The sequence below is a fragment of the Crocodylus siamensis genome, chromosome 3 (genome assembly GCF_052110815.1).
Source record: "Crocodylus siamensis isolate JL-2025a chromosome 3, ASM5211081v1, whole genome shotgun sequence".
NCBI lineage: Eukaryota > Metazoa > Chordata > Crocodylia > Crocodylidae > Crocodylus > Crocodylus siamensis.
In genome coordinates, this window is record NC_143397.1 from 109,319,068 (window position 1) to 109,344,091 (window position 25,024).

At 42.9% G+C, this 25,024-nt stretch overlaps 1 protein-coding gene across 1 annotated transcript in view; it reads right to left on the reverse strand.

Annotated features, from left to right (window-relative positions):
* Positions 1-25,024, reverse strand: part of DNAH6 (dynein axonemal heavy chain 6) — a 254,044-nt gene that overhangs the window by 159,691 nt on the left and 69,329 nt on the right. Inside the window, exons 23-30 of the mRNA XM_090038956.1 lie at positions 21,245-21,341; positions 20,802-21,000; positions 17,803-17,967; positions 17,441-17,554; positions 3,538-3,663; positions 3,282-3,437; positions 2,364-2,525; positions 654-791 (exon numbers count right to left, since the gene is read on the reverse strand). Coding sequence (XP_089895082.1) covers positions 654-791; positions 2,364-2,525; positions 3,282-3,437; positions 3,538-3,663; positions 17,441-17,554; positions 17,803-17,967; positions 20,802-21,000; positions 21,245-21,341 — 1,157 coding nt within the window. The remainder of the gene's footprint in view (positions 1-653; positions 792-2,363; positions 2,526-3,281; positions 3,438-3,537; positions 3,664-17,440; positions 17,555-17,802; positions 17,968-20,801; positions 21,001-21,244; positions 21,342-25,024) is intronic.

The following is a 25,024-nucleotide window of genomic DNA, read 5'->3' on the forward strand; positions in this document are numbered from 1 at the left end:
GCTGCTGCCAAAACAGGGCCAATACCCAAGAGCTGAAATCTTAAACAGTGGGCCAAGGTCAAGGGTCCAGCCAGAGAAGAAGGGGGCCAAGGCTGTGACAGTGAAGCCCCAATGGGTGTTCAGCAGCCTAAGGGAGCATTCCCTTAAAAGGGAAATACTTGAGGGAGAGCACAGTGTCCCAGGTGGGAGGCTGGCGTCGCTGGGCAGGCAAGATGACCAGTGAGGTTACTCCTGGCCCTAGGGGCCAACAACAAGCAAAATAACATCAAAGTCATGGCAGGAAAGAGACTGAAGGTGAGGTGAGACTGGGAGAGAACCGGAAGATGGGTTCAACCACAGGGGGAGGAACGGGGTGGCATCCCTCCCAAATGTACCACAGTTACCTAGACCAAAGCCATGATCCACTCCTCGCTCCCCACACACCCTGTGCCAGAACACAGTTCCATGGGCAGGGGCACACAAGGGTGGATTGCAGCTCTGCCATGGGTCCCAGCCCCACGCTATCACCACCCAACGATCCCAGCACATGCTGTACCTGATCTGTGGCTAAATAAAAATAAATCAGTTCTGGACTGTCAATAATCCAGACTTTTTCACAAACATTAACATAACACACTATTTCTCTTTTATTATCCAATATAAAAGATAATTACCTTTGCAGCTTTAGCATTCCTAATAGTAATTAGCTGCTGAGCAATCACTGATAGAACTTCAATATCAATTCGATTAAATTCATCAAAACAGCACCATGCTCCAGACTGAGCCAAACCACTGAAGAAACGTCCCATCATCTGAAACCATAACATGGCCAAAGATTATGCAGGGTTTCGCAATGCACTGATGATCTTCAAAGCTTTATAAATGTATTTAGTCCAGTGTCAAAGGAAGAGACATGTCAGAATGGGACGGAGAGGAAGACAAGGAAACTGCGTGGTTTGTACAGTTTAGAAAAGAATGGGACTCCCATTTTTGACTGATGTAAAAGACATGTTATGATGTGAGGCCAACAGCACGTGTCAAGGGACACAACAGGATACTTGAAGAAGGAGCCCATAAAAGAAAACTAAGCTTCATTTTTAAAAAACATTTCCTTTCAATTAGATGTTTGTTGTCAAGCATTTCAAGGTCACTGCATTGTGAAGAACATTTTAAAACTAAAAATGGGGAACAGAGAAAAGGGATGTCATAAGAGTGGTCCTGGGGTCTGAAACAAAAAAAATAAAGAAAGGAAATGGGTACAAGCAACCCCTGCTTAGTGCTCTTAATTGGTTCCTGAAAAACTGACTGTTAAGTGAAACGAGTGTTAAGCGAAACCGAAAGTTTTTGATGATCCAGGATGGAGACTGCAAGTGTTTTTAATGACTCAAGATGGTGACTGCAAGCATTATACTGAAGCTTGCTGAGCACTAAGTGGAATCAGGTATCAATTTAAAATGAGCATTATAGCTAGACAGAGCTAAGTGAAACCGCGTTAAGCAGGGGTTGCCTGTACAGGGAACAGAAAGAGTTGTTGAAAGCAAGCAGACATCAGAGAGTATTTTCATATGAGCTAGCCACAGGAAAACTATACACCACTGGGAAAGGAAAACAGGAACTTTTACAAATGAGCATGAAATTGTTGTATGTTCTTCAATATAATGCTTGTTTAAGTACACTTCTATGACAGTAAACACTTTTTTTTTAAAAAAAAGAGCCCACATTTTCCAGAAAGATGCTGCATGATCTGTGAAACCCAAAGCCTTTCCGGAATTGTCTTCTTTACTGTAACACCGTTATAAGTGTGAAAATAAGTCATTTGAAAAGTTGCAGATGAATTCAAATCCTAAAGATGACATAAACATTCTCAGTACAGAGGCCAGAGCTTCAGTCTCAGTTCCATGCCCTTTTATACCAATTAAGAGGCTCAAAATCTCACCATAGCTGAGAATTTCTCCAGTTCGGGGGGGAATTTTCAACTGGTGCCAAACTGATGGAGCCAGTTAGTACCTCAGTCCTTTTCCCCTGACATAGGGAGCTTGCTGGGGAGGTGTTTGCTACAGCAAGACAAAGGAGAGTAACAAAGAGGATGGAGTGAAATCCATATGACAGTTCTAGCTGGTATATGGCTCCTTGGTGAACTCTTAAAATGGGGATGTTTGGAAGGTCCCTCCTTTCCATCTCCCTGCATCAAAAGTATCTTGACAAAGAAGAGAATTAAGCCAAAGAAAGGATTTTTAAATTCAGTTTAGTTTCCCAGTTCTGCTGCATACTTCTTATGTGACCTATGTCACTTCACTAGGATAAAAATCCAGCATTCAATTTTGCCCATGCCATCTGATTGATTTAAGTGAGATTGCATAAATGAATAGATCCAGTTTTCTCACCTTGTAGTCCAAGCCATCTGAGCAGTTGAACACAACACACTGAATGGCCAATGCTTTTGCAAGGTCTTTTGTGGTCTCTGTTTTACCAGTTCCAGCAGGCCCAGCAGGGGCTCCACCCAGGTCAAGCTGTAAAGCTCCCATAAGGCAGAGGTAGCAACGATCCTGAGAAGATACAAGTGTTATCATCATATGTGATGCACAAACTTCTGTTGCTTCCCACTTACTGCTTTTTCAAATTAAACATTTTATGTGTTCTCTGCCATACATATAAATACCTTATGTACTACATGACAGCAGATCTCATAGGGTTGGTCATCCACTGGTATAATATGTCATTGCCTCCTGGAACTCTGACAAGTTACACCAGTTAAGAATTTGCCCCAGTGTATTTAGATTATCAGAAAACTGTACATAGTTTCACCATTAAGAATGAGGGCACACAAATGGCCAAATTATCAGCACACACATAGCCCAATTACAAAATTCTTGTCCTAGCAAAACTCTCATGGACCAGTATTATTACATCCCTCATTGTACACTAGTCTGGTTCTCAAGGATGTCAATGTTGTGATCTAGGCTAGTCATCCATTCAGTTCATGTTGACAGATATTGTCGAACCCTCAACCTAGTAGGACACATGCTCAGATTTGCTGAATATTGAAGGTGACACCTCTGCAGGGGTATGGGTGGACATGGTGGGTATTTTAACTCAAGGTCTAACTAATAATAACAAGGCTGATGTCTTTTTTTCTATTTGACTTTGTTTATTTTCCCTTTGTAGATGGAACTCACTGAACCAGCATACGCCTTGGGTATGCATCAAACTAAGAGTATTAAATATCAATACCTCCATTAGTAGCATTTCTAAGACAGCAAACTTCTATTTAAATAATGATAAAACTGTAGGAAAATACATACTGTCAGTGGAGTTATCACTAATCTTGGACACGCACCCAGGTATTCATAGCCATAGATATACTGGGATAAAGCCATCCTAGCAACGCAATTATCTAGATCCAAGTCCCAGTAATAACGTAGCTGTTTTTGCCATTCAAAACTGTCAACAGAATTCACCTATAAAGATCAAATGCAGTGATTTTTTAATAAAGTGATTCAAAGCAGTTAGTTTTGTGTACATGTTTATCTAAGCTACTTCAGAAAAAAATGACATTACCTTTTCTGTAACAAGTTCACTAACGATGTCTCTTGCATGTACATCAATAGTTATCAGTGCCGTTATTATATTTCTGTGTAATTTAGGAAGACTACCACGGACTAATCCTGCCAGTGCATTTAATCTCTGAAAAACAAAACAAAATATGCTTAAGTATCTTACTCCTGTGCTTAAAAATTATTTAAAAGAAATGCTCAGAGCTTCAGCAGGTACAAATTAGTATAGCCAGGGATATATTTTGGAGCTAAGAACTGCAAGTTGAAGCAAAACGAGATATACCTAGAGATAATGTAGTTATTTAGAATATGGTTATTTCACACCTGAGAACCATTAAAATAAAGCTTGCTTACATTTTTTATTAACCTGATTGCTTTCAAATGGTTGTGAATACAGACAAAACAATAGATATGAATTTACCAACTCTAAAATACAGAAAAAGGCATTTGAAGAAATGATGGCGGGGGAAAATCAAACACACTGTTGATTTGGAAGCTGAATACTCTATTTCCTAAATATTGTCTTTGTTGGGAAGCTAAATGTTATCCAATATCAACTGGAAAATATTGGTATTAAGTGTTTTGCCACCACCCTAAGAATTCCTCTTCCTGCTTTTGGCTAGCCTCTATCCCACAAAATTTTAAACACTGTCCCTCTACCAGCCATGCTCTGAACCAGACAAGCACACCTAGCTGCATGGTCACAAGGTCTGAGTAATGCTGGCAGTTAGATATACTTGACTGTAATATCCTTAAGCCGAACAGTCCAATAAATAAATCCACAGACCCAGTAAATAAATATCCATCTCCTTAGGCACCCCTCTGTGCTTCTTTGCCTTCCATAAGCTTTGTTTGGAGCTGGACTCCAAAGCACTGGAACAGTGGGAGGGATGAAAGAAATATGAGGGACTTCAATCACTCTGGTCTGTCAGCCCAGGCCTCTCATGTAAAGCAGACCAGCCTATTCCACGGTCAGGTTGTCAGTGACTAAAACTGGCACCCCAACCTGGGCTAGCCTGGGTGAGGAGGGTGTGTGGACACCCAGCAGGACTAAAAACAAGACCTGTCAAAGGGCAGATGACGTCACCGTGAGCCAACAGCCATCCATACCTGGAGAGGAGATGGGCGCTGCCAGGTCACTCTGCCCAAAAAAATCACCAATGATACAAAGCAATTCAACTAACCTACACTACCGACACTCAGGAGAAAACTGAACTCCTGAATGACTACTTTGCTTCATTATTTCACTGGACTAAGGGGAAAATAATACTAGATAAGGCTCAGAAGGGGCATGGTAGGAATGACTGTCTTTGTACTATTGATGTTGAGCTGGTGTGTGATCAGTTAGAAAAGTTAGACATTTATTAGTCAGTAGGACCAGATGAACTTCATCCTAGAGTGCTAAGGGAGTTATCGCAGGACATCTGGCGAAACTCTTCCAAAACTCGTGGTGCTTGGGGGAGGTTCCTGAAGACTGGAAGAGGGCCCGTGTTGTGCCCATCTTCAAGATGGAGAGGAGAGAGGACCCAGGCAACTATAGGCCAATTAGACTAACTTCTAATTGGGAAAATCCTGGAAAAATTCATCAAGGAGTCTATGTGTGATATGATTGCAAAAGGTAGGATTCTGAACTACAGCCAGCATGGCTTCAGCGCAGGCAGGTCTTGTCTCACCAATCTCATCTCCTTCTACAACCAGGTAACTTGTCACCTGGATAACAGAGAGGAGGTCGACATTGTATACCTAGACTTCCAAAAGGCCTTTTATCTGGTATCCCATGGTGTTCTCGTGGGAAAATTGGAGGATTGAGGGCTTAACTGCTTGACAGTTAGGTGGATAGGAAGTTGGCTGTGGGGTAGGACCCAGAGAGTTCTAGTGAACGGACCTGTATCATCCTGGTGAGAAGCGGCCTTTGGTGTCTCTCAGGGGTCTGTGCTCGATCCAGTGTTTTTCAACATCATTATCAATGATTTGGATGTGGCCAAGTTCGTGGATGACACCAAATTACGAGGGAGCGTGGTTACATTTGAAAATAGGCTGCAGATACAAGAAGACCTAGACAGGCTGGCCAGTTGGGCAGATCTGAACCAGATGAAGTTCAACACTGAGAAGTGTAAAGTGCTCCATCTGGGAATGAACAATCCCCAACATGCTTTCAGGCTTGGTGGTGCCAAACTGACAAGCAGCAAGACTGAAAGGGACCTAGGAGTAATAATAGATTATAGTATGAACATGAGCCATCAGTGCAATGCTGCCAGCAGGGCAAACAATACTCTGGCATGTATCAACCAACGCATCTCAAGCAAAACCAAAGAGTTTAAAAGCAGTACTCTTGAATTCCTCCCTACTCGTTTGTCCAAGTTTCCACTTCTTGTAAACTTCCATTTAGGCCTTAGCTCATTGAAGAGTTCTCTGCTAAGCCAAGCTGGTCTTCTGCCATATTTGCTAAGTAGTTTTCCTACACATTGGGTATGGTTCATTTCTGCGCCATCACTATGATTTCTTTAAAGTATAGCTCCTATTTCTGGAGGAATCTCCTATTCCATCAGCATTTTTCTGACAACCAAGATGTGGCAGGCTAGTGGAAGGGAGACCCACCTGAAGGTTAAGAGGTTCCAAGTGCTCAGTGGGGTGCAAAACCAGTGGGCCAATAGTGAGGCAAGCACCATGGGCATTGTAATATTCCAGGCCTGTGACCTTGCCACTGACCCCTCCCTGGGACAGCCTTCTATGACATAACTGACTCTGTGGATGGAGGGAGACCATATAGAAGGTTCCTTCTAAGCTGCGTGTGTGCGTGGCCACGAACAATAAAAAAAATCTTGCTGCGCAGTAACTTTTTAATGCTGTGCACCTGCCCGAGGAGGAGCTGGGCTGCGACTTCCTGGAAACTGTGGATGCAGAGTGTGGTGGAGGCACCGGGGCAGGTGCAGGACACTTACTGGCGGTAAGTTACCACTTGGCTGCATGGAGGCCATTCCACTCCACTCATCACTCCTCACTGCGCCGGCATCCCCACAGGAAGGGAAAGCGGCACAGGGCAGGCAGTAGCTCCTCCCCGAGGCAAGGCGGAGGCGGGGGCTGGGGCTCCAACAGCTCTGGGGAACTGCTCCCCTCCCCAGCCCCTGTGGGTGAGCTTCGTCCCGAGCCTGATGCCATGCACCTCCCTGGGCTGAGGCAGTTGGAGGAATGGAGAACCTGCCTTATGAGAGGTGTTGAAGTAGATTTATCCAGGCCTCTAACTTGACAATAAATTTATCCAGGCCTCTAACTTGACTTCAGAGTGAAGAAAAAAAAAAATGCTCTTGCTTCGTATTTTAAAATGTTTTCAGGTAAGAAAAACTCTTCTGCTTATTAGGACTCCATGCACAGTTCTTTGGGAACAAATGTTTCCTTCTTTCCTAAAAACAAAAAGGTGATAACAATTCTCAAAACAAAATGTGTTGCTGAGCAAGCAACTATTACGATTTACCCCTGACTTTCTTTTCAAGGATGCATTGTTTAAACAATTTTAGGTATAAAAAGGAATGCTAACTTGTAGAAAGGAGGAGTTCTGTTTAGATCTCCTCCCTACAATCATATGGTATGAGCGCTAATAAACTCAGACTGAGTTTGTTAATTCTAATACCAAAACACAACACAAAGTTTGATTTCTTCCACAATTTGGTGCCATGACTTGGATAGATGCCCAGAGTGATCATTTGGGACACAGACATCTCTTCACTGAAGCCCTGGTGCCAAACCAAGATAAGAGACCTTTTGAAATCTCTACTGGGGCTTTTCAGTGAGAGGATGTCTCTGTGTCTTCCTGATTCACTGCTTGAGGCTTACTCTATCTGACCTTTTTGCTGCCAAAATTTTCAGACCCACTCTGTAAGTAGTAACTACAAGTAGAAAGGGTTACAGTTAAAGACTGTGTTGCTGTTGTCAGTTTCCCTGTGTGAACTGAGTTAAGTTCCTTTTTGGAACCAGGAGTGAAAACCTTGTGCAGCCGCCCCAAGGACACCGGACTTGTTCTGCATGCTCTTCGAAAGCAAGGGTGCAAGGTGGAAACTCTTTCCACGATAAGTGTTGACCAAGGCTGGGACTAGAGAAATACTCTTGAACTTCGTGCCTCAACGCAGAAATTCCCTTTTTCTGCGCAGTAACTTTTTAATGCTGTGCACCTGCCCGAGGAGGAGCTGGGCTGCGACTTCCTGGAAACTGTGGATGCAGAGTGTGAATTGAGAGTATGAATTGAGAAATATGAGCCACTGACCAGGTCTGGGACTAAGGTTGGGTTCAGCTGCCCCAAGGCTGTCCAGAAGGGCAGTTTCGAAAGCAAGGGGGCCCAACTGGAACCCTGTGACCCAGTGGAAAGGTTTACCCTTTCCCCACCCTCATAAATGAGCTGTGTCTAACCGTGAGTAACTGCATTGTGTGCCGTTATTGCAGTGGAGTCTTGTCTTTGGACATTAGCCACAGCACTTCTGTACCACTAGCAAATCTCACAACCTGACTGGACACCCTCAATAAGCCATTCCTGTGTGAAAGACCTGTGTGAATTGAGTTAAAGAAAGGGGGAGCAGAGGATCTAAAGATGTACCGGCTCCGCCAAAAGGGTCTCCAGCATTGTACATGTACACACACTATGGCCATAAGAGTTGTAAGTTTTTAGACAAATGGATTAGGTATACCAAAGATGACTCTAGTTTGCAGTTTCCCCTGGAGGGAACATTTGATTTAAGTAAAATCATTCATCTCCGTGGAGCCCTTGAGTCAAAAGGCAGTAAAATGCCACAGACTCAGTGGGATTTAATTTTTGATTGGTATGAGGAAGCTTCCAAACAACGTCAAGAATCTTAAGTTCGGAGCCTTAAGGACTCCCAAGACCACCTGAAATCTCAGATAAAGGAACTGAAAACCAAGATACCAACAGGGGATCTCCTATCAATAACAACAGCACCATCAGCACCAACGCTGCTTTATCCACACTTGACTGAGAATATATCTGTAGCAGACATAATTGATTTCATTAGCGTGCCAACCCCATACCAGTCCCAGGCACAATCTAAATCCAAAGAAATCCAGAGTGACCAAATAGACTCTTCCGGTGGGAAAAGCTCACCGCAGGAACCTATCACCCAACTATCATCTCCTCCCCTGTGGGCATACTCGCATTCACTAGAATCCAGGTGGCTGGTTCCTGAAGCCTCAACCTCCTCTTATTTAAGGTCTGGCACCCAGTATGGTCCAGTCCCTTCTTCAAAACCTAAAAAGGCTCTTCAAATGCCCTTATATCAACTCCCAGGACAGGGTCCAAATAGGGAATCTATGGTCACAGTTCATGCCCCCTGGACTCCAGGAGATCTCCTAAACCTTGTTAAGCAGTTCCCCAACATCCAGGAAGAACCCCAGAAGTTTAAAGATGAATTGGAAACTGTAATCAATTGTTATGACCCGACCTGGGCAGATTTAAACCAATTAATGAGAAATATTCTGCCCTCTGAAGTTCGTGATTGCCTCCCCAAGCAAGCTAAATGGCCTGCTCAAGATCCCGGAGGAGATGATGCCCTGAGAACGTCTTCTTGAGGCCATACTTAAGATTTGCCCTAGAAAAACTGACTGGGCAAAATAAATAATTGCAAGCAAAATAAAGGAGAATCCTCAGCAGATTACATGGATTGCTTAAAACTAGTATTCGAAAGACATTCAGGTATTGAGAAGGCAGCTGAAACTGCCCCAGAAGCAGTTGCTGCTGCTTTCATTCAAGGACTCCTTCCTAAAGTCCAGGAACAGCTGTGCACGATTGCTGTAGGCTGGCAAACTAAGACGCTGGCAGAATTGGTCACCATTGCTAATCATTGTACAACCTGTCAAGAAAAGAAAAAAGAAATCAAAGAAACTAAGTTAATGTCATTACAAATGCAGACTTTTAGTAGGGGCAGAGGCAGAGGTTCCTTCGGGAACAATTTAGAGGAAGGGGACGTGGTTGTGGGATGGGACAAGGAGGGTTTCAGTCCCAAATTAGTGACAGTTGTCACTATTGTGGTCAACCAGGACACTGGAAGGCCCACTGTCCTTGTTGGCCTGGCCAGCCAGAGAGGACAGTTAACCTGCCACCACCTCTTCCCACTCAATTCTCTATCCAGAATCAAAGACCCTCCTGTTAGGACAGCCTGAGGAATAGTATCATCATCACAGCCCCACTTCTCTCACTTAATCAAGATGATCCCTTAGTTTCCTGTGAGATAACTGGCATATCTACAAAATGTTTAGCAGACACAGGTGCAAGCCGTTCTACTCTGCGAGCTGAAGAATTTTCTCACAACTCCCCTATCCTCTGAAGTTGTAAATGCTGTGGGAATTTCAAATCAAATAGTTCCTCATTCTGTGTCCAACCCCTACAGGTTTCTCTAGGTCCTATTTCAGATCAACATGCCTAAGTCCCTGTTCTCCTGTTAATTTGTTAGGAAGAGATTTGCTTTGTAAACTTGACTGTACTATTTACTGTTCTCCTAATGGGGTTTATCTAGAAGTTCCCTGCATTAATGAGCTGGCAGCGCTCACTGTTTTAGATAACTCCGTGCAGGGGGAGAGTTTTCTGATCTTTCTATGTTGCAAGAATAAATCATACAGGCTGTCCTTCCATCCCTCTGGTCTCAGCAAGCTAATGAGGTAGGGCAAATGCATACCGCCCAGCCTATAAGAATCAAATTAAACCCAGCTAAACCCTTACCCAAGGTTGCTCAATACCCTTTATGCCCAGAAGCTGAAGATGGGATACGTCCTGTTATAACTGCCCTTTTGAAGCAAGGTATCATTGTTCCAACTAAAAGCCCTTGTAATACGCCTATTCTTCCTGTAAGAAAACCTGGAAAGAATACCTATTGCTTTGTACAAGATCTCTGTGCAGTAAATTCTGTAGTTTTACTTACTTTTCCTGTTGTGCCAAACCCAGCTATTATCTTGTCCTGTATCCCTCCTGACGCATGTTATTTCACTGTTATTGATTTGTGCTCTGCATTTTTCATCATCCCTATACACCCTGATAGCCAGTTTCTCTTTGCATTTACCTATCAAGGACTCCAGTATACCTGGACTCGATTGCCCCAAGGTTATATCGAATCCCCTTCTCTATTTTCTCAAATACTAAAGAAAGACTTAGATGACATAGTATTTAAGGGGGGGTTCTGTGCTTGTGCAGTACGTAGATGATTCACTTTTAGCATCTACCTCCCTTGAAGCCTGTAAAGTTCCTTAACTCTCCTCACTTCTCTTGCCCTAAAAGGCCATAAGGCATCTAAAGAAAAGCTACAACTTTGTCTTCTCCGTGTCCATGATATTTCTGCTGGAGAGCGACTGCTTTCTTCCTCCAGAATAGAAGCCATTCTTAAAGTTCCTAAGCCAACCGCTGTGTCCCAAATGCACATCTTTCTAGAAATGACTGGCTACTGTCGTCAGTGGATACTGGGCTATGCTTCTATAGTCAAGCCACTACAAAACCTGACTCTTGTTAATACCCCTGAATCTTTACCCTGGACCTCAGAGGCTGAAGCCGCTTTTGTTTCTATTAAACAAGCTCTATCGCAAGCTCCTGCCTTAGGCCTTCCTGATTACACTAAGCCTTTTTTCCTCCTTTGTCATGAAAAAGATGGATTTGCACTTTTTATGTTTACTCAAAAGCATGGAAACAAACATCGTCCCATCGTTTATTATAGTTCTGCTCTTGACCCAGTTGCCACTGGTTTTCCTCCCTGCCTTCATGCTGTAGCAGCAGCAGCTATCACTGTTGAACTTTCCCACACCCTTGTATTAGGCTCTCTGCTCACTGTTGCTGTCCCACATGCTGTGGCAGCCCTTTTGCTAAAAACTAAAACCCAAAACCTTTCATATGCAAGATCAACTAAATACAAGATCTTGCTCCTCTCTGCTGAAGATGTCATGCTAACTAGATGCCCTGTTTTAAACCCCACTTCTTTGTTACCTACCCCTTCAGATGGTGAACCCCATGATTGCATTACTGTTACTGCTCACCTAACAATGCCCCACACTGATCTAAGAGATACCCCCTTGCAAAACTCAGAGCTAGTATTCTATGTTGATGGATCATGTCACAGAAACCCAAAAGGTTCCCTTGTTGCAGGATATGCAGTATGTTCCCAGTATGATGTCATAGAAAGCCATCCCCTGCCTGATGTGCATTCAGCTCAAGTTGCCGAGCTTGTGGCCCTCACGAGGGCTTGTACCTTAGCCTCTGGTGCCTCTGTTAATATTTTTACTGATTCTTGCTATGCTTTTGGTATTGTACATGATTATGGTCAACTCTGGAATCAAAGAGGCTTCCTCAAGTTAGGATGTACCAAAATCAGTAATGGTCCATATGTAGAAGCCTTGTTAAATGCATTACAATTACCTTCTGCTATTGCTATTAGCAAATGCCAAGCCCACCAGAAACCTTATGATGATGTTACAGGTGGGAATGCTCTGGCAGATTCTGCTGCCAAAGCTGCAGCTATTTCCACTCCTCGGGCTACGCCTGTGTTTTTGTCTATTCCAACTGACCAGTCTCCATTGGCAAGTCTTCGCGATGTTGCCCTCCTCCAAGATCAGGCTCCAGAACCAGAGACACATGCACAGAGACTGGCTGGGTGTTTCATAGATTTCATAGACATTAGGGCTGGAAGGGACCTCGGGAGATCATCGAGTTTGTTACAGCCTGACCATTTGTGGCGCTCCCCGGACGGCCACCTGGTTGCCCCAATGGTCCTTTTTCCCTACCCCACTCCATGGCATGGCACATGTGAGCAAAGGAGGGATGATAGAAGCTGTTAAGCTTGATTGATTTGCTCCAACCTTTCCATCTGTAGCTCAGCAGTACTGTTATGCCTGTCCGATTTGTCAAGCCCATAACGTGGGAAAATCTGTAAAGACAAAACAGGCAGCACATCCCCCACCTTAGTGATCGTTTGTGAATTTACAAATAGATTTTATCCAAATACGGAAATGTTGTTCTTATGAATATGTTCTTGTTATTGTGTGTATGTTCTCTGGACGGGTAGAAGCCTACCCATGTGCAAAAGCCAACACCACTACTGTAAGCAAAAGATTGCTCAGGGATTTTATTCCAAGGTTTGGTATTCCTTTATCCATAAACTCCGATAGAGGAACTTATTTTACTGGGCAAATAATGAAAAAAGTCTGCAAAGTCCTGCAGATCCAAGAGAACTTCCATTGCCCATACCATCTACAGGCCTCAGACCAAGTGCAATGCCAAAATGAAAAATAAGCTAGCCAAAATTTGTGCTGAGGCTCACCTGAAATGGCCAGATGCACTTCCCATAGCCCTAATGAGTATGAGATCTACTGCTAACCGAAAGACTGGGCTTAGCCCACATGAAATCTTGATGGGAAGGCCCATGAGGCTCCCTGCCTCACCACCTGTTGCCTCCCACCTCTGTGATATACATTTACTTGACGATACTATTCTGGACTATTGTAAGGCACTAATGAAGGGTGTTAAAACTTTTCATTCACAGATACAGGCAGCTCTCCCCAAAGAACCTGATGAGCCATGCCATTCTACCCTGCCTGGAGATTGAGTCCCTATAGAAGTCCATCAATGAAAGTCATCACTAGAATCTCACTGGAAAGGCCCATTCCAGGTACTCTTGACCACCAACACTGCAATAAAGTGTCAAGGACTCCCCATGTGGATCCACGCTTCACACAGTAAGAAACATTAGCCCTGTTAGACCCAGAGTCTCCTCCGTTTCAATTTTGTAATCAGCCCTCACAGACTGGTAGTGAGCTTAGCACCTGCCAGCAAGAAAGCACAAGACCAGTAGTGAGCCAAGTGCCTACTGGCAAAGAGGATTTGCCACTACAGAGCAAATAGGATGTGCCCCAATGACAGCACTATCCCCTTCGGGACAGGAAAAAGGCCTCTACCTAGTTCCTGGTTCCCGAAGCGGGGTTGGTTAGTCGTGACTTGCGTGATTCTCAGTTTTTCCAGTTGGATCATCTTATATGAACTTTAAGACTCACCAGCTAAAAAGAACTTTATAAATCAAACTATGCTTCAAAACAGGTTAAGAAGATCACTCCCTCCCTGGCAGGTTTATCAAAATGGTTTTTTTCAACTATCATACCAATATTAAATGTTTCTCATTGCTGGATATGTAGCCATGTTCCTTCCCATTCAACCGGAGGGATACCTATGATACCAGTACCTTTGAATGCAACCCAAATGCTAACCCCTTACTATTCAGATCTATATGGAAACAAAACTTGGCAAGATGTAAATTGTAATCGATTTGACTATATACAATTAGCGTATGCCACCCCAGGAAAATTTTGCTGAACCTGGAATGGATCCCGTGTTGCAGTAGGAATCAGTAAATGCAAAACAGAATTTAGAGTAAATGGTGCATGGCTCTCTAATAATTCCTGGATACCTAATTATTCTCCCAAAAATGAAATTTCAGGTTATTATTCACAATGGATGATGGCCCTACACTGTAATACAGCGGGGTTTACTGCACTAGCTGGTCACTATTTTGTGTATGGAGATAAGGCCTATAAAATTCTTCCTTCTGGCTGGGAAGAAACATACTATGTCTCTGCAACACATTCTGCCTTTACTATAAAATCTCACTTCCCTAAAAGAAAGATTCGCAACGTGTGAGAGATTACAGAAACTCAAAGATTTGGAGGTATAATGTTCCCCAATTATGGCGCAAGCTTAGCTATATCCGAAATCAAGAAAGTTGCAGCATCCCTAGAGAAAATACCTAATGCCACTGCCATTGGGTTTCATGACATAAGTAATGAAATGAAGGAAATAAGACATGTGACTCTGCAAAACAGGCTTGCCTTAGATTATATGCTAGCTAGCAAAGGAGGAGTCTGTGCTTTAATAGATGGAGAATGTTGCACTTATATCCCCGATAACTCAGAAGAAATCCAGGATTTAGCTCAGCATATTCAAGAAGCAGCCAAACTACATGAGTCAGACAGCTGGAATTTAAGTACGTGGTTTAACTCCATTTTTAGTTCCTTAGGCTCTACTATTGTTCATGGATTGTTAATATTGTTTGTTATTTTTATTGGAATATGCCTAACGCATATGCTCATAGGTTGCTGCTTAAATTGTGCCGCTGAGCAAATATGAGATAGCTTGTCAACCTCTACGCAAAGAAACAAAGTATATAACATGTATGTTGAAATAGTTAATGGTAAAGAAGAAGAGTTAGAAATCGAAAAATTAATGGCTATAAATATCTAGTATGTTGGGCCTACAAGGCCCAAAAGAGGGGAATGTTGAAGTAGATTTATCCAGACCTCTAACTTGACTTCAGAGTGAAGAAAAAAAATGCTCTTGCTTCATATTTTAAAATGTTTTAAGATAAGAAAAACTCTTCTGCTTATTAGGACTCCATGCACAGTTCTTTGGGAACAAATGTTTCTCTCTTTCCTAAAAACAAAAAGATGATAACAGTTCTCAAAACAAAACGTGTTGCTGAGCAAGCAACTGTTATGATTTACCCCTGAATTTCTTTTCAAGGATGCTTTGTTTAAACAATTTTAGTTAACATAAAAAGGTATGTTAACTTGTAGAAAGGAGGAGTTCTGTTTAGATCTCCTCCCTATGATCGTATGGTATGAGTGCCAATAAACTCAGACTGAGTCTGTTCATTCTAATACCAAAACACAACACGAAGTTTGATTTCTTCCACAGAGGAGATTGGTGTATTGTAGCCCCAGGGTTCAGGGCTTCCGCTGGTCACCTGAAGGAGCAAGGAAGACCTTGCCCCTCTCAGCTTTAAGCCCTGGACACTGGCCACAGCCAAAGTTGGGAGATGGGCTGGGAGAGGGGGTGCTGGTGCCCCCAGAGGTATTGAGAGACCTTCCAGGTGCAAGGACTGTGGGGTTTTTGCCTGCCCCTAGCATGGCGCATGGTCAGCTGTCCAGGTCTGTTTGAACACATCTTGCCTAAGGAACGCCCTGCCACTGCCATGGCAAAGGTCTCGGCGCTCCCATTGTGTGTCCCACTCCCATCCTGTGGCCCACAGTGAGGTTTGGGGGCAAGGGCTGCCCTGGATCTACAGCGTATGAAAGGGACTGGAGTGGATGTTGTGGACTTCTTTGCACAGTAGTCTGCCAGCATGTGCAGAGGCCCTGCCTGGGATTTCACAGGAGGTCCCTTCCAGTCTTATGCTCCTGAATGCAGGCATTCCCCTGGCATGTGCCAAAATAGAGAGGTGGGACCAATTTGGGAATGGATTGAAACGGCGCACTCAGGGCCCGAAGCAGCATGCTCACGGACTGCTATATCTTGGCATTGGGAACATTGGCAATATACCCTGAATTTAGCAAGGTTTTTGCTACCGTCTCCCACAACATTCTCACAGGCAAGCTACGGAAGTATGGGTTGGATGAATGAACTGTAAGGTGGAGAGAAAACTGACTGGGTCATTGTGCTCAAAGGGTAATAATCAATGGCTCGATGTCTAGTTGGCAGTTGGTATCAAGTGGAGTGCCCCAGGGGTCAGTCCTGGGGCCAGTTTTGGTCAACATCTTCATCAATGATCTGGAAGATGGGATGAAGCACATCCGCAGCAAGTTTGTAGATGACACCAATCTGGGTAGAGTAGCATATGTGCTGGAGGGTAGGGCTAGGATTCAAAGAGACCTCAACAAATTGAAGGATTGGACCAAAAGAAATCTCATGAAATTCAATAAGAACAAATGCAAAGTGCTCACAATCTACGCATTGGTACAAACTGAGGACTGACTGGCTAGGGAGCAGCTCTGCAGAAAAGAACATGGGAATTACAATGGACAATAAGCCAAATATGAGCCAACAGTGTGCCATTGTTTTGAAGAAGGTTAACAGCATACTAGGTTGTGGTAGTTCGAGTGTTGCCAGCATGATCAAGGGAAGTGATTCTTCCTCTCTATTTGCAGGTGTGAGACTACTGTGTACAGTTTTGGACACCCCACTACATAAAGAATGTGGATACACTGGAGAGTCTAGCGGAGGGCAACAAAAATCGTTAGAGGGATGAGAAACATGACTGAAGAGGAGAGGTTTAGGGAACTGGGCTTATTTAGCCGGAAGAAGAAAAGACTGAGGGGGAATTTAATAGCAGCCTTCAACTACCTGAACAGTAGTTACAAAGAAGATGGAGCTAGATTGCTATCTGTGGTAGCAGATAACACAACAAAAAGCAATGATCTCAAGTTGCAGCAAGGGAAGTTGAAGTTAGATATTAGGGAATACTTTCTCACTAGGAGGGTAGGAAAGCACTGGAACAGGCTATGTGAAAGGTTGTGGAATCTCCATCTTTAGAGGTTTAAGACCTAGATAGACAAAGCTTTGGCTGGGATGATCTAGTTGGGAATAGTCCTACTCTGAGCAGGGGGTTAGACTAGATGGTCTCCTGAGGTAGCTTCCAATCCTAATTTTCTAGGATTCTAAATATAGTTAGACAGTAAAGTTCCTTATTGGCAGGTTTCTTGCTTCTTTAAGGGCCTTTGCAGGAGATTAACTTGTGTTGACCTTCCTGAATAAGTGGACTCAGGAATTTTAGTAGATAAACAATGATAGCAGCACCACATTTCCAAAACCTTCTTTTGCTCTTGATGCCATTTCTATCAAACCCCATAGAGATTTCAAGTAAGGGTACAATCTAGGTGCCTGCCATTTACACTGCTGCTCCTTGGTAGAGTAAGACCCAGGATGCTTAAATGTGTGGCTATTAGCTAAGTAAACAGACTGGATAGAGAATCTTACCACTTAGACAAGAAAAGTTATCACTTTCCTTGTGAAAATCATTGCTGAACTAATGCTCAAGACTGGCTCAAGCTAGAAAAACGTTAAATCCATTTGATGCAAGAAGAGGTTTGTGGAAATAAAAACTCACATCAAAGTTTATTTTCTCAAACTCTGTCAGAGTTTGTAAGTGATCATAATTCTCCCCTTCTAGGCACTGGGTTAGATCACGGCACCACATGAGTTGAGAAACGGTCAGTATAACCTGCAAGAAAAACAGCCAAGATTCTATTTTAGAAAGGTTTGCAAAACAAATATTTTGCAAAACAGTAAAAATCCATACATAATCATCATGGGAGTCATGAAAATAAGTAAAGACAAGGTCCTGCAGGCATACAAATACCTAAACTGAGGTACTCACGCTCATAAAATATATGCAAGTGCTGGCAATATCAAAGTTTAAGTAGGTAGGTAGGCAAAAAAAAAATCAACACAAATACTAGCATAGCTTACCTGAGATGGGTGTCCAGCAACAACCCATTCCATTCTAACTCTGGTTTGATAATCAGCAATGGCTGCTTTAGTCAGGCGTCTAAGAGAAGTGAACATTGCTTCTTCTACTTTACCGAGCCAGTCTTCTACGTTCCCTCTGGCTTTGAGTCCCTTCCCTAAACTAACCTACAATAAATTGTTAGATTAATCATGATGGTAACATTTCTGCAGAATTTATACATTCGAACTGTAGTATTGCATATGTTTTCTAAGATTAATTAATGGAGCAGCCAAAAAAAAAATATCAGGTCCAATTCACTAGTATATTACTTCACTCTTATTATGTCAAACTAAACCACAAGATCATCCCTCAGTATGCCAACCTGGAGGAAAAACTTCTGAAAAACTACACTAAACTTGCACTATACCTGTGTTACATAAATATTTTTATCATCTGGACTGAACACTTAGATTCACGTACTACTGACTTCCACTACAGGTTTAACAACAATTATTCCTTGACCAAACTTTCTCTGGAATATTCCTGAACTTTCTAGATACCACAGTCCACCTCTGGGATGGTACCCTACAAACTACCATACACCAAAAGCTCATGAGCCACCATACTTATGTCCACAGGACCAGCAATCAACCTGAGCACACCAAAAAATCTGTAATTTGATAGATATCACCACATCTACTCTGAAAAGACCTGTGATGCCCATCTGACCAGCCTAAAATTTTCCTTCACATAACAAGGATGTTCCAGTAGAGAAACAGACTATCCAAATACCCTGCAGTGGCAAAACCAGAGGAAACCCGCTTGTGACCCAACACCCTTCATTATCACCAATGGAACCAATCAGAAGAATCAGCAGACAATTACAGCCTATACTTAGGCTTGGCAGGATTCAATTTTTATGAAAAAAACATCAATAAGTGCCAATTTCAACTCACACTCACAGACCAATGGAAAAATATGTCTATTGGTAAAACTGAAATTTACAGAAAGGAGGCTGTAACAGGGAATCTTTATTCCTGTTACTGGTCAGTAGAGAGAGGGACAGAGAGGGTGGAAAGAGGAAAGCAGTGTGCCACCTAATGACTTGTCATCAATTAAGCTGCTTGTTCACAGGTGTGGGAAGCCTGGAGGGAAATAACAGACAACTTGAAGAACCCTCTACCCGAAGTGTGGTATTCAAGGCTCCAGCCTGGCGGCATGCCCAGGCCAGGTTGGCTAAGTGCGGACAGGGAGGGGAATGGGGAACCAAGGGCAGTTGCCACCTCTCCCTGTGTTCCCACAGCTCTGGGCATGCCGCTTCCCTCCTCTTCTGGTCCCTGCCCACCTGGCTTTTTCCTAATGAATAAACAGAATGATTTAAAACAGGTATGATTTATTGATTTATGGATATTTTCTTTTTATATTGTGACATGTAATTTTATAAAGCTTTTAACAGTATATTATTACTAAATTGTCTGTCCCCCCTCCCCTCTTAATGTTGTGCAATCCTGAAATTTTTAATTTATAAAAATCAAAATAAATGCTTAAAAATAAACATCAATTTTATCTATCCAAATTATTTAAAAAAATAAGAATCTAATTTTGCCAAGCCTATCTACACTCAACAAAGATCAGAACTTGAGAGAAATATTCCCAGCCCCTCTGCTCCTAGCTTTCACACAACCCCTCAACCTTGCTCAACTCATCATCAGAAACTCCCCACTGCCCAACCAACATGAACTGGGATGCAGCCTTGCCTCATCAAGAAATGCTTAACCTGTCAACACATCTCCATTGCTACTACAAACAAAATCCCCCATAACAAAATCAGTCAGAAAGGCATGTGTAGGAACCATGCATTCTCAAAATGTGATATAGTTGATCCAACATACCAAATGCCCTCATGGCAACTACGTGGGGGAAACTAAATAGCAAGTACACATCAGACTAAACTCCCACAGAAAAAATATAAAAGACAGACACACATATACCACTAGGAGCACACTTCTCACAGAACAACCACTCCATCTCAGACCTTATAATCCTCCTTTCAGTGGGCCTTCATCTCCAGTTATCAGCTTGTTTTCTTCTGCTAATTGTAAATCTGCTACCCCTGGGAATTTCTGTTCCATACCCCTTACAACTGTTTTTGTTTGGTTTTTTTTCACTGTGCTGTGTTCTCTCACTGCTCAGACCTGATGAAGAACATCTTGTATTCAAAAGCTTGTTTAAGTTTATCCCAACTATGCAGGTATTCCAATAAAAGATAGCACCCTAAGAAATCCTGCCTCTTTCAAACTGACCTCTAGAAAGATAGAGAGCTATACCCATCATAAACTGGTGAACTGGGCCTGTTCTGTATTTTATTCATATATGAGGGGTGATCAAATAATTTCTAAGACTTGGCCTTTATTTTAAAGAACAGTGTACAAACAACATTTTTATGACCTGTCCCCTTCAAAGTAATCTCCCCCAGATGATATGCACTTATCCCAATGTTCCTGCCACTTTCAGAAGCAATGCTGGAAGTGTTTAACTGTGAGTTTTTTGAGTTCCGCTTTCACATTCTTATGGATGGTTGGAAAGTCATCAAACCTCCTTTCTTTCAGCTTCATTTTGATTTTTGGGAACAGAAAAAGATCATGTGGGGCAAGGTCAGATGAATACGGACGGTGTGGTATCACGGGAATGTTTTTTTCAGCCAAAAATTCTTGAATGGAGACAACAGTGTGTGAAGGAGTGTTGTCATGGTGCCGAAACCATCAACCATTTTCACAGCTTGTGGCGGTTTCGTCTAACTTTATCCCTCAATAGAATCAAAATCTCTTTATAAAAGGCCTGACTGATTGTTTGACCACTCGGTACAAATTCCTGATGAACAACACCCCAAACATCAAGTCTTAGAACTTTTTAATCAAACCACATATAACAGTTGTGTTCTTAACTTTTCCTTCTAGGTATTTGGAAAACACATATTTATTAGAAACAGATAAAAAGATCAATAAAAAGAAATGCTTACCCTCTCCCCCTCCGGGGACAACATTGCTAAAATATCATTAGTAAAAACCTTTTCCTGTTCTCCCTCTGCTGGCATCATCAGGGCAAACTCTAGCTTATAGATTGAATCAAAGCATTTCCTTAAATGAGGCTGAACGGCTTGAGGATTGCGAGTCTGGGCCAAAATTTCCAGGAGCTCATCATTTGATAAAAAGTAAAATCTGTGCAATACAATAAAAACAGTATTCAGAACTTCAGATATAAAATGCTTCAAAAGAAAAAAGAAACATCTTTGTTGTTTAAAATACCAGAAGTAAGCATGATAATATAATACAAATTATAATGGATAGCATAGTTATGCTTATTTGTATTAGTACCATAGCATACAACATTCAATACTCATCTTTTCTCTATTGATGTCAATCAGCAGACTGCATAGATGGTTTGCTATCACTTTTTACTAACCTGGGGAAGATAACTCTCTTGGACTCCAAATAAGCCTCTAGACACTTCTGAATTTGATCAAGTAGTCCGTTGTTATTCTGGAAAGTCTCCAAAAGGCCTATCAAAAATTAAAAAGTACTTGAGAAACCAGGGTAGAAAGTATGAAAAAACATGAAAAGATGTCCACCATGTTTAAAAATGCTAGGAAAATTCTTCATTTTTATGAGTTATGGGTGAAACACTTTCATCAGACAAATTTTGTTATACATTAACAAGTTCAGAGTGCACATAGGGCTGGGCAAGGAATTAGTCTATAAAATCAGATCACAAGCACAATTACAGTTGTTACCCACTGCAGATATTTTTAATGTAATGCTCCATGGGCAAACCTGTTTATCCCCCACACAACGTTTAAATAAGCAGAGGGCCCTGTGCTAGGGCTGGAGGTGAGAGAAATCATCCTCCAGAATAAAGCCAGAGCTGGGGACAGCCAATGACCTGCTTTCAGACCACTTTTATAACCCCTGGGATGTAATAATGGCTATGATCTGCCCATACACAAGGACGACTCAGTGGCCATACCCATGGGCTTATGTTATGTCCCTTTGTGTTACCAGGGAAGAAGTTAGGTGACAGTGGTGTCGATGTCTACAGTCAGATGGGTCACAAATTGGCTGGAGGGCCACACCCAGAGAGTGGTGGTGGATGGGTCATTTCCAACCTGGAGGAATGTGGGCAGTGGGGTTCCCCAGGGCTCGGTCCTAGGGCCCTCACTATTCAATATATTCATCGGCGATTTGGACAAAGGGATGAAGAGCACCTTGTTCAAGTTCGCAGATGACACTAACATGTGGGGAGAAGTGAGCACACTAGAAGAGAGGGACAGGCTACAGCTAGATTTGGACAGGTTACAGAGGTGGGCAGATGAGAATAGGATGGGTTTCAATATGAACAAGTGCAAGGTGTTGCACCCAGGGAGGAAGAACCAGCAGCATACCTACAGGCTGGGGAACTCCTTTCTCATCAGTACAGAGGCAGAAAAGGATCTTGGTGTCACTACTGATTCCAAGATGAACACGGGCCACCAATATGGAGACACAGTCAGGAAGGCTAACCATACCTTGGCATGCATCCATGAGACTAAGGGATCTGAACCTGTTCAGACTCCAAAAGAGAAGGCTGAGAGGGGATCTGGTGGCCATCTATAAACTTACCGGGGGGATCAGCAGGCAATGGGAGAGTCCCTGTTCCCCCAAGCACTACCAGGGGTAACAAGAAACAACGGCCATAAGTTGACTGAGAGTAGATTCAGGTTAGATATCAGGAGGCATTAACTTCACAGTCAGGGCGGCTAGGAGCAGGAACCAACTTCACAGGGAAGAAGTGGTGCTCACCCCTACCCTGGGGGTCTTCAAAAGGAGGCTAGACAGCCACCTAGCCAGGGTCATTTGACCGCAGCATCCCTTCCTGCCCTTGGCAGGGGGTTGGACTTGATGATCTGCTTAGTCCCTTCCGACTCTACCAACTATGAAACTATGAAATTATGAAGTTAAGATAGAACTGTATTCACTGGTATGTAGAGGCTGTAAGGCTCAGGCTCTTAACATTAAAAAAGTGTCTATTTCTTTTTTCCTTAAAATACAGTAGATGTAGTAGATAACCAGTAGATTAAGCTGACACTCCATTGGGAAGGAAGTGATGTAATAGCCAAAGAAAAATAAAGTGAGTTCTACTGGACTGAAACTGCAGAAAGGTTTTCAGTGTTGTAAAATGTACTGTCAATCAAAAAATTCTCCTCCCCTTGCAAATAAGCTAGTGCCAAGGACTATGTAGCACCTGGATCCTGATGCTTAATCTAGAGAAACACTGATCCTGATTCTTGTGATGTTATTTACACCACTTCAGGCCAAAATGGTAGTGTTTTCAGCCACTCTGCATTCATTTTATCCCTGCATGTATTCATAAGAACAAGTCCTTAATAAATGGTATACAAGTTAGATAGAAGTAGCAAAGACAGGAAAAGGTGAGGGGAACTGATTGACTTTTATGAGGGAGGAGTTAGTAAGACAAAAATTATAGGGCAAGAAGCAGTGCTGCCCAAGGTTTTTAAAAATAAAATCTAGCAACTGTAAATATTAAAGGCCAAAATATTATTTGGCAGCATTAGGCAAAGCAAAAGCAGGTGAAGATTTTTAGAGTTATTATGAAGCAGCCTTAAAATGAGGAGAAAGTATAGTGGATGAATCTTTAGATCAAACATCTTTATAACATTTTACCTTTAAGTAGAGGTGCATCAATACATCGATCCAATATCGGATCAGTACTGGTATGAAGAAAATTGTCTATATCAGATATTGGCATTATGGGGTGATAAATGCCTGTGCTGTGCACAGCCACAGCACAGCATGGATCAGAGCCTCCTGGGGTGCAAGCAGCAGCAGGAGCCGCTCCCACCCCATGAGCCACGGCTCCGTCCCATGCACACCCCACCCGCCCCGGCTGCACAGCGTCTGCCACTGTCCCATCCCTCACCACAAGGGGTGTTGATCAGCCCTCCCCATGCCTCTTCCTTCCCCCTCCCCTTCCACCACAACGGACTGACCACCTGGAGACAGCTGTATCGGATGTCGGATTGCTATCGGTTGATATGCCTCCTTAAATATCAGCTATCAGTATCACCCCCCAAAATCTCTATTGGTGCACCCCTAGCTTTAAGGCTTTTTATTTCCTTTTTTTCTTTTTCTTTTTTTCCTGTTCATAGAGTCATAGAAAAGTGGGGCTAGAAGGAACCTCCAGAAGCCATCCAGTCCAACCTCCTGCCTGTGACAGGAACACCCATACCCAAACCATAATCTAAACTACATAAGACTACCAGCAAACCTGACACTATAGACTTAAGAACCTAACCTGCCCCAGGTAAAGTCAGGGAACCACAGCAGCCAATGTCATGCTTCTATAAAGTGTTGTTAATATACACTCAAGAGGTCTTGGATAGAGGACCATGCTCCCTGCAACAGAGGAAGGCAATACCCCCCACAGTCCATACCAATATGACCATGGGGCAAAATTCCTTCCTGATCCCAAATACAACAATCGATTTGACCCTGAGCAGAGGTGCAAGACCCTTTAGCTAGGAACCTCTGGCTTTGGTCCCAGCAGGAGCACTGGCTTACCTCAGTCAAAGTCTGTAGCCAACACTCAATGCCTTTGGGAAGGCTTAAAAACACCCTGGTACATATAGCAGAAAGGGGGAAGCAACTCACAAAAGCCATGGGAAATACCCATGGTAGAACATAGGCATCACTATCCCTATATCATCCCCAACCAGTGACCATCTAACCTCTTTCTGAACACTTCCAGTGACAGAATCTACAACTTTCCTAAGCAGTTATATTTCTGCCTCACTGTTTTAACCGCAAAGAAGTTTTTCCGGTTATCCAATCTAAACTTACTTTGCTGCAATTTCAAGCCATTGGTCCAAGTCCTCCTCTCTGCAGCAAGAGAAACAAGGTGATTTCTTTCTTCTTTATGGTAACCCTTCAAGTATTTGAAGATTGCTATTGTGTTCATTCTTAGGTGCCTCTTCCACAAGCTGAACATGCCTCTCCTCATATGACTTGCTTTCCAAACCTTTAATCATCTTTGTTGCCCACCTCTGGACCCTCTCTAATTTCTCCATGTCCTTTTTAAAATGTGGAGCTCAGAACTGCATACAGTACTCCAGATGAGGCATAACCAGTGCTGAGTAGAGGGCCACTATCACCTCCCATGTCTTGCTCCTAATACTTCTACTGATGTAGC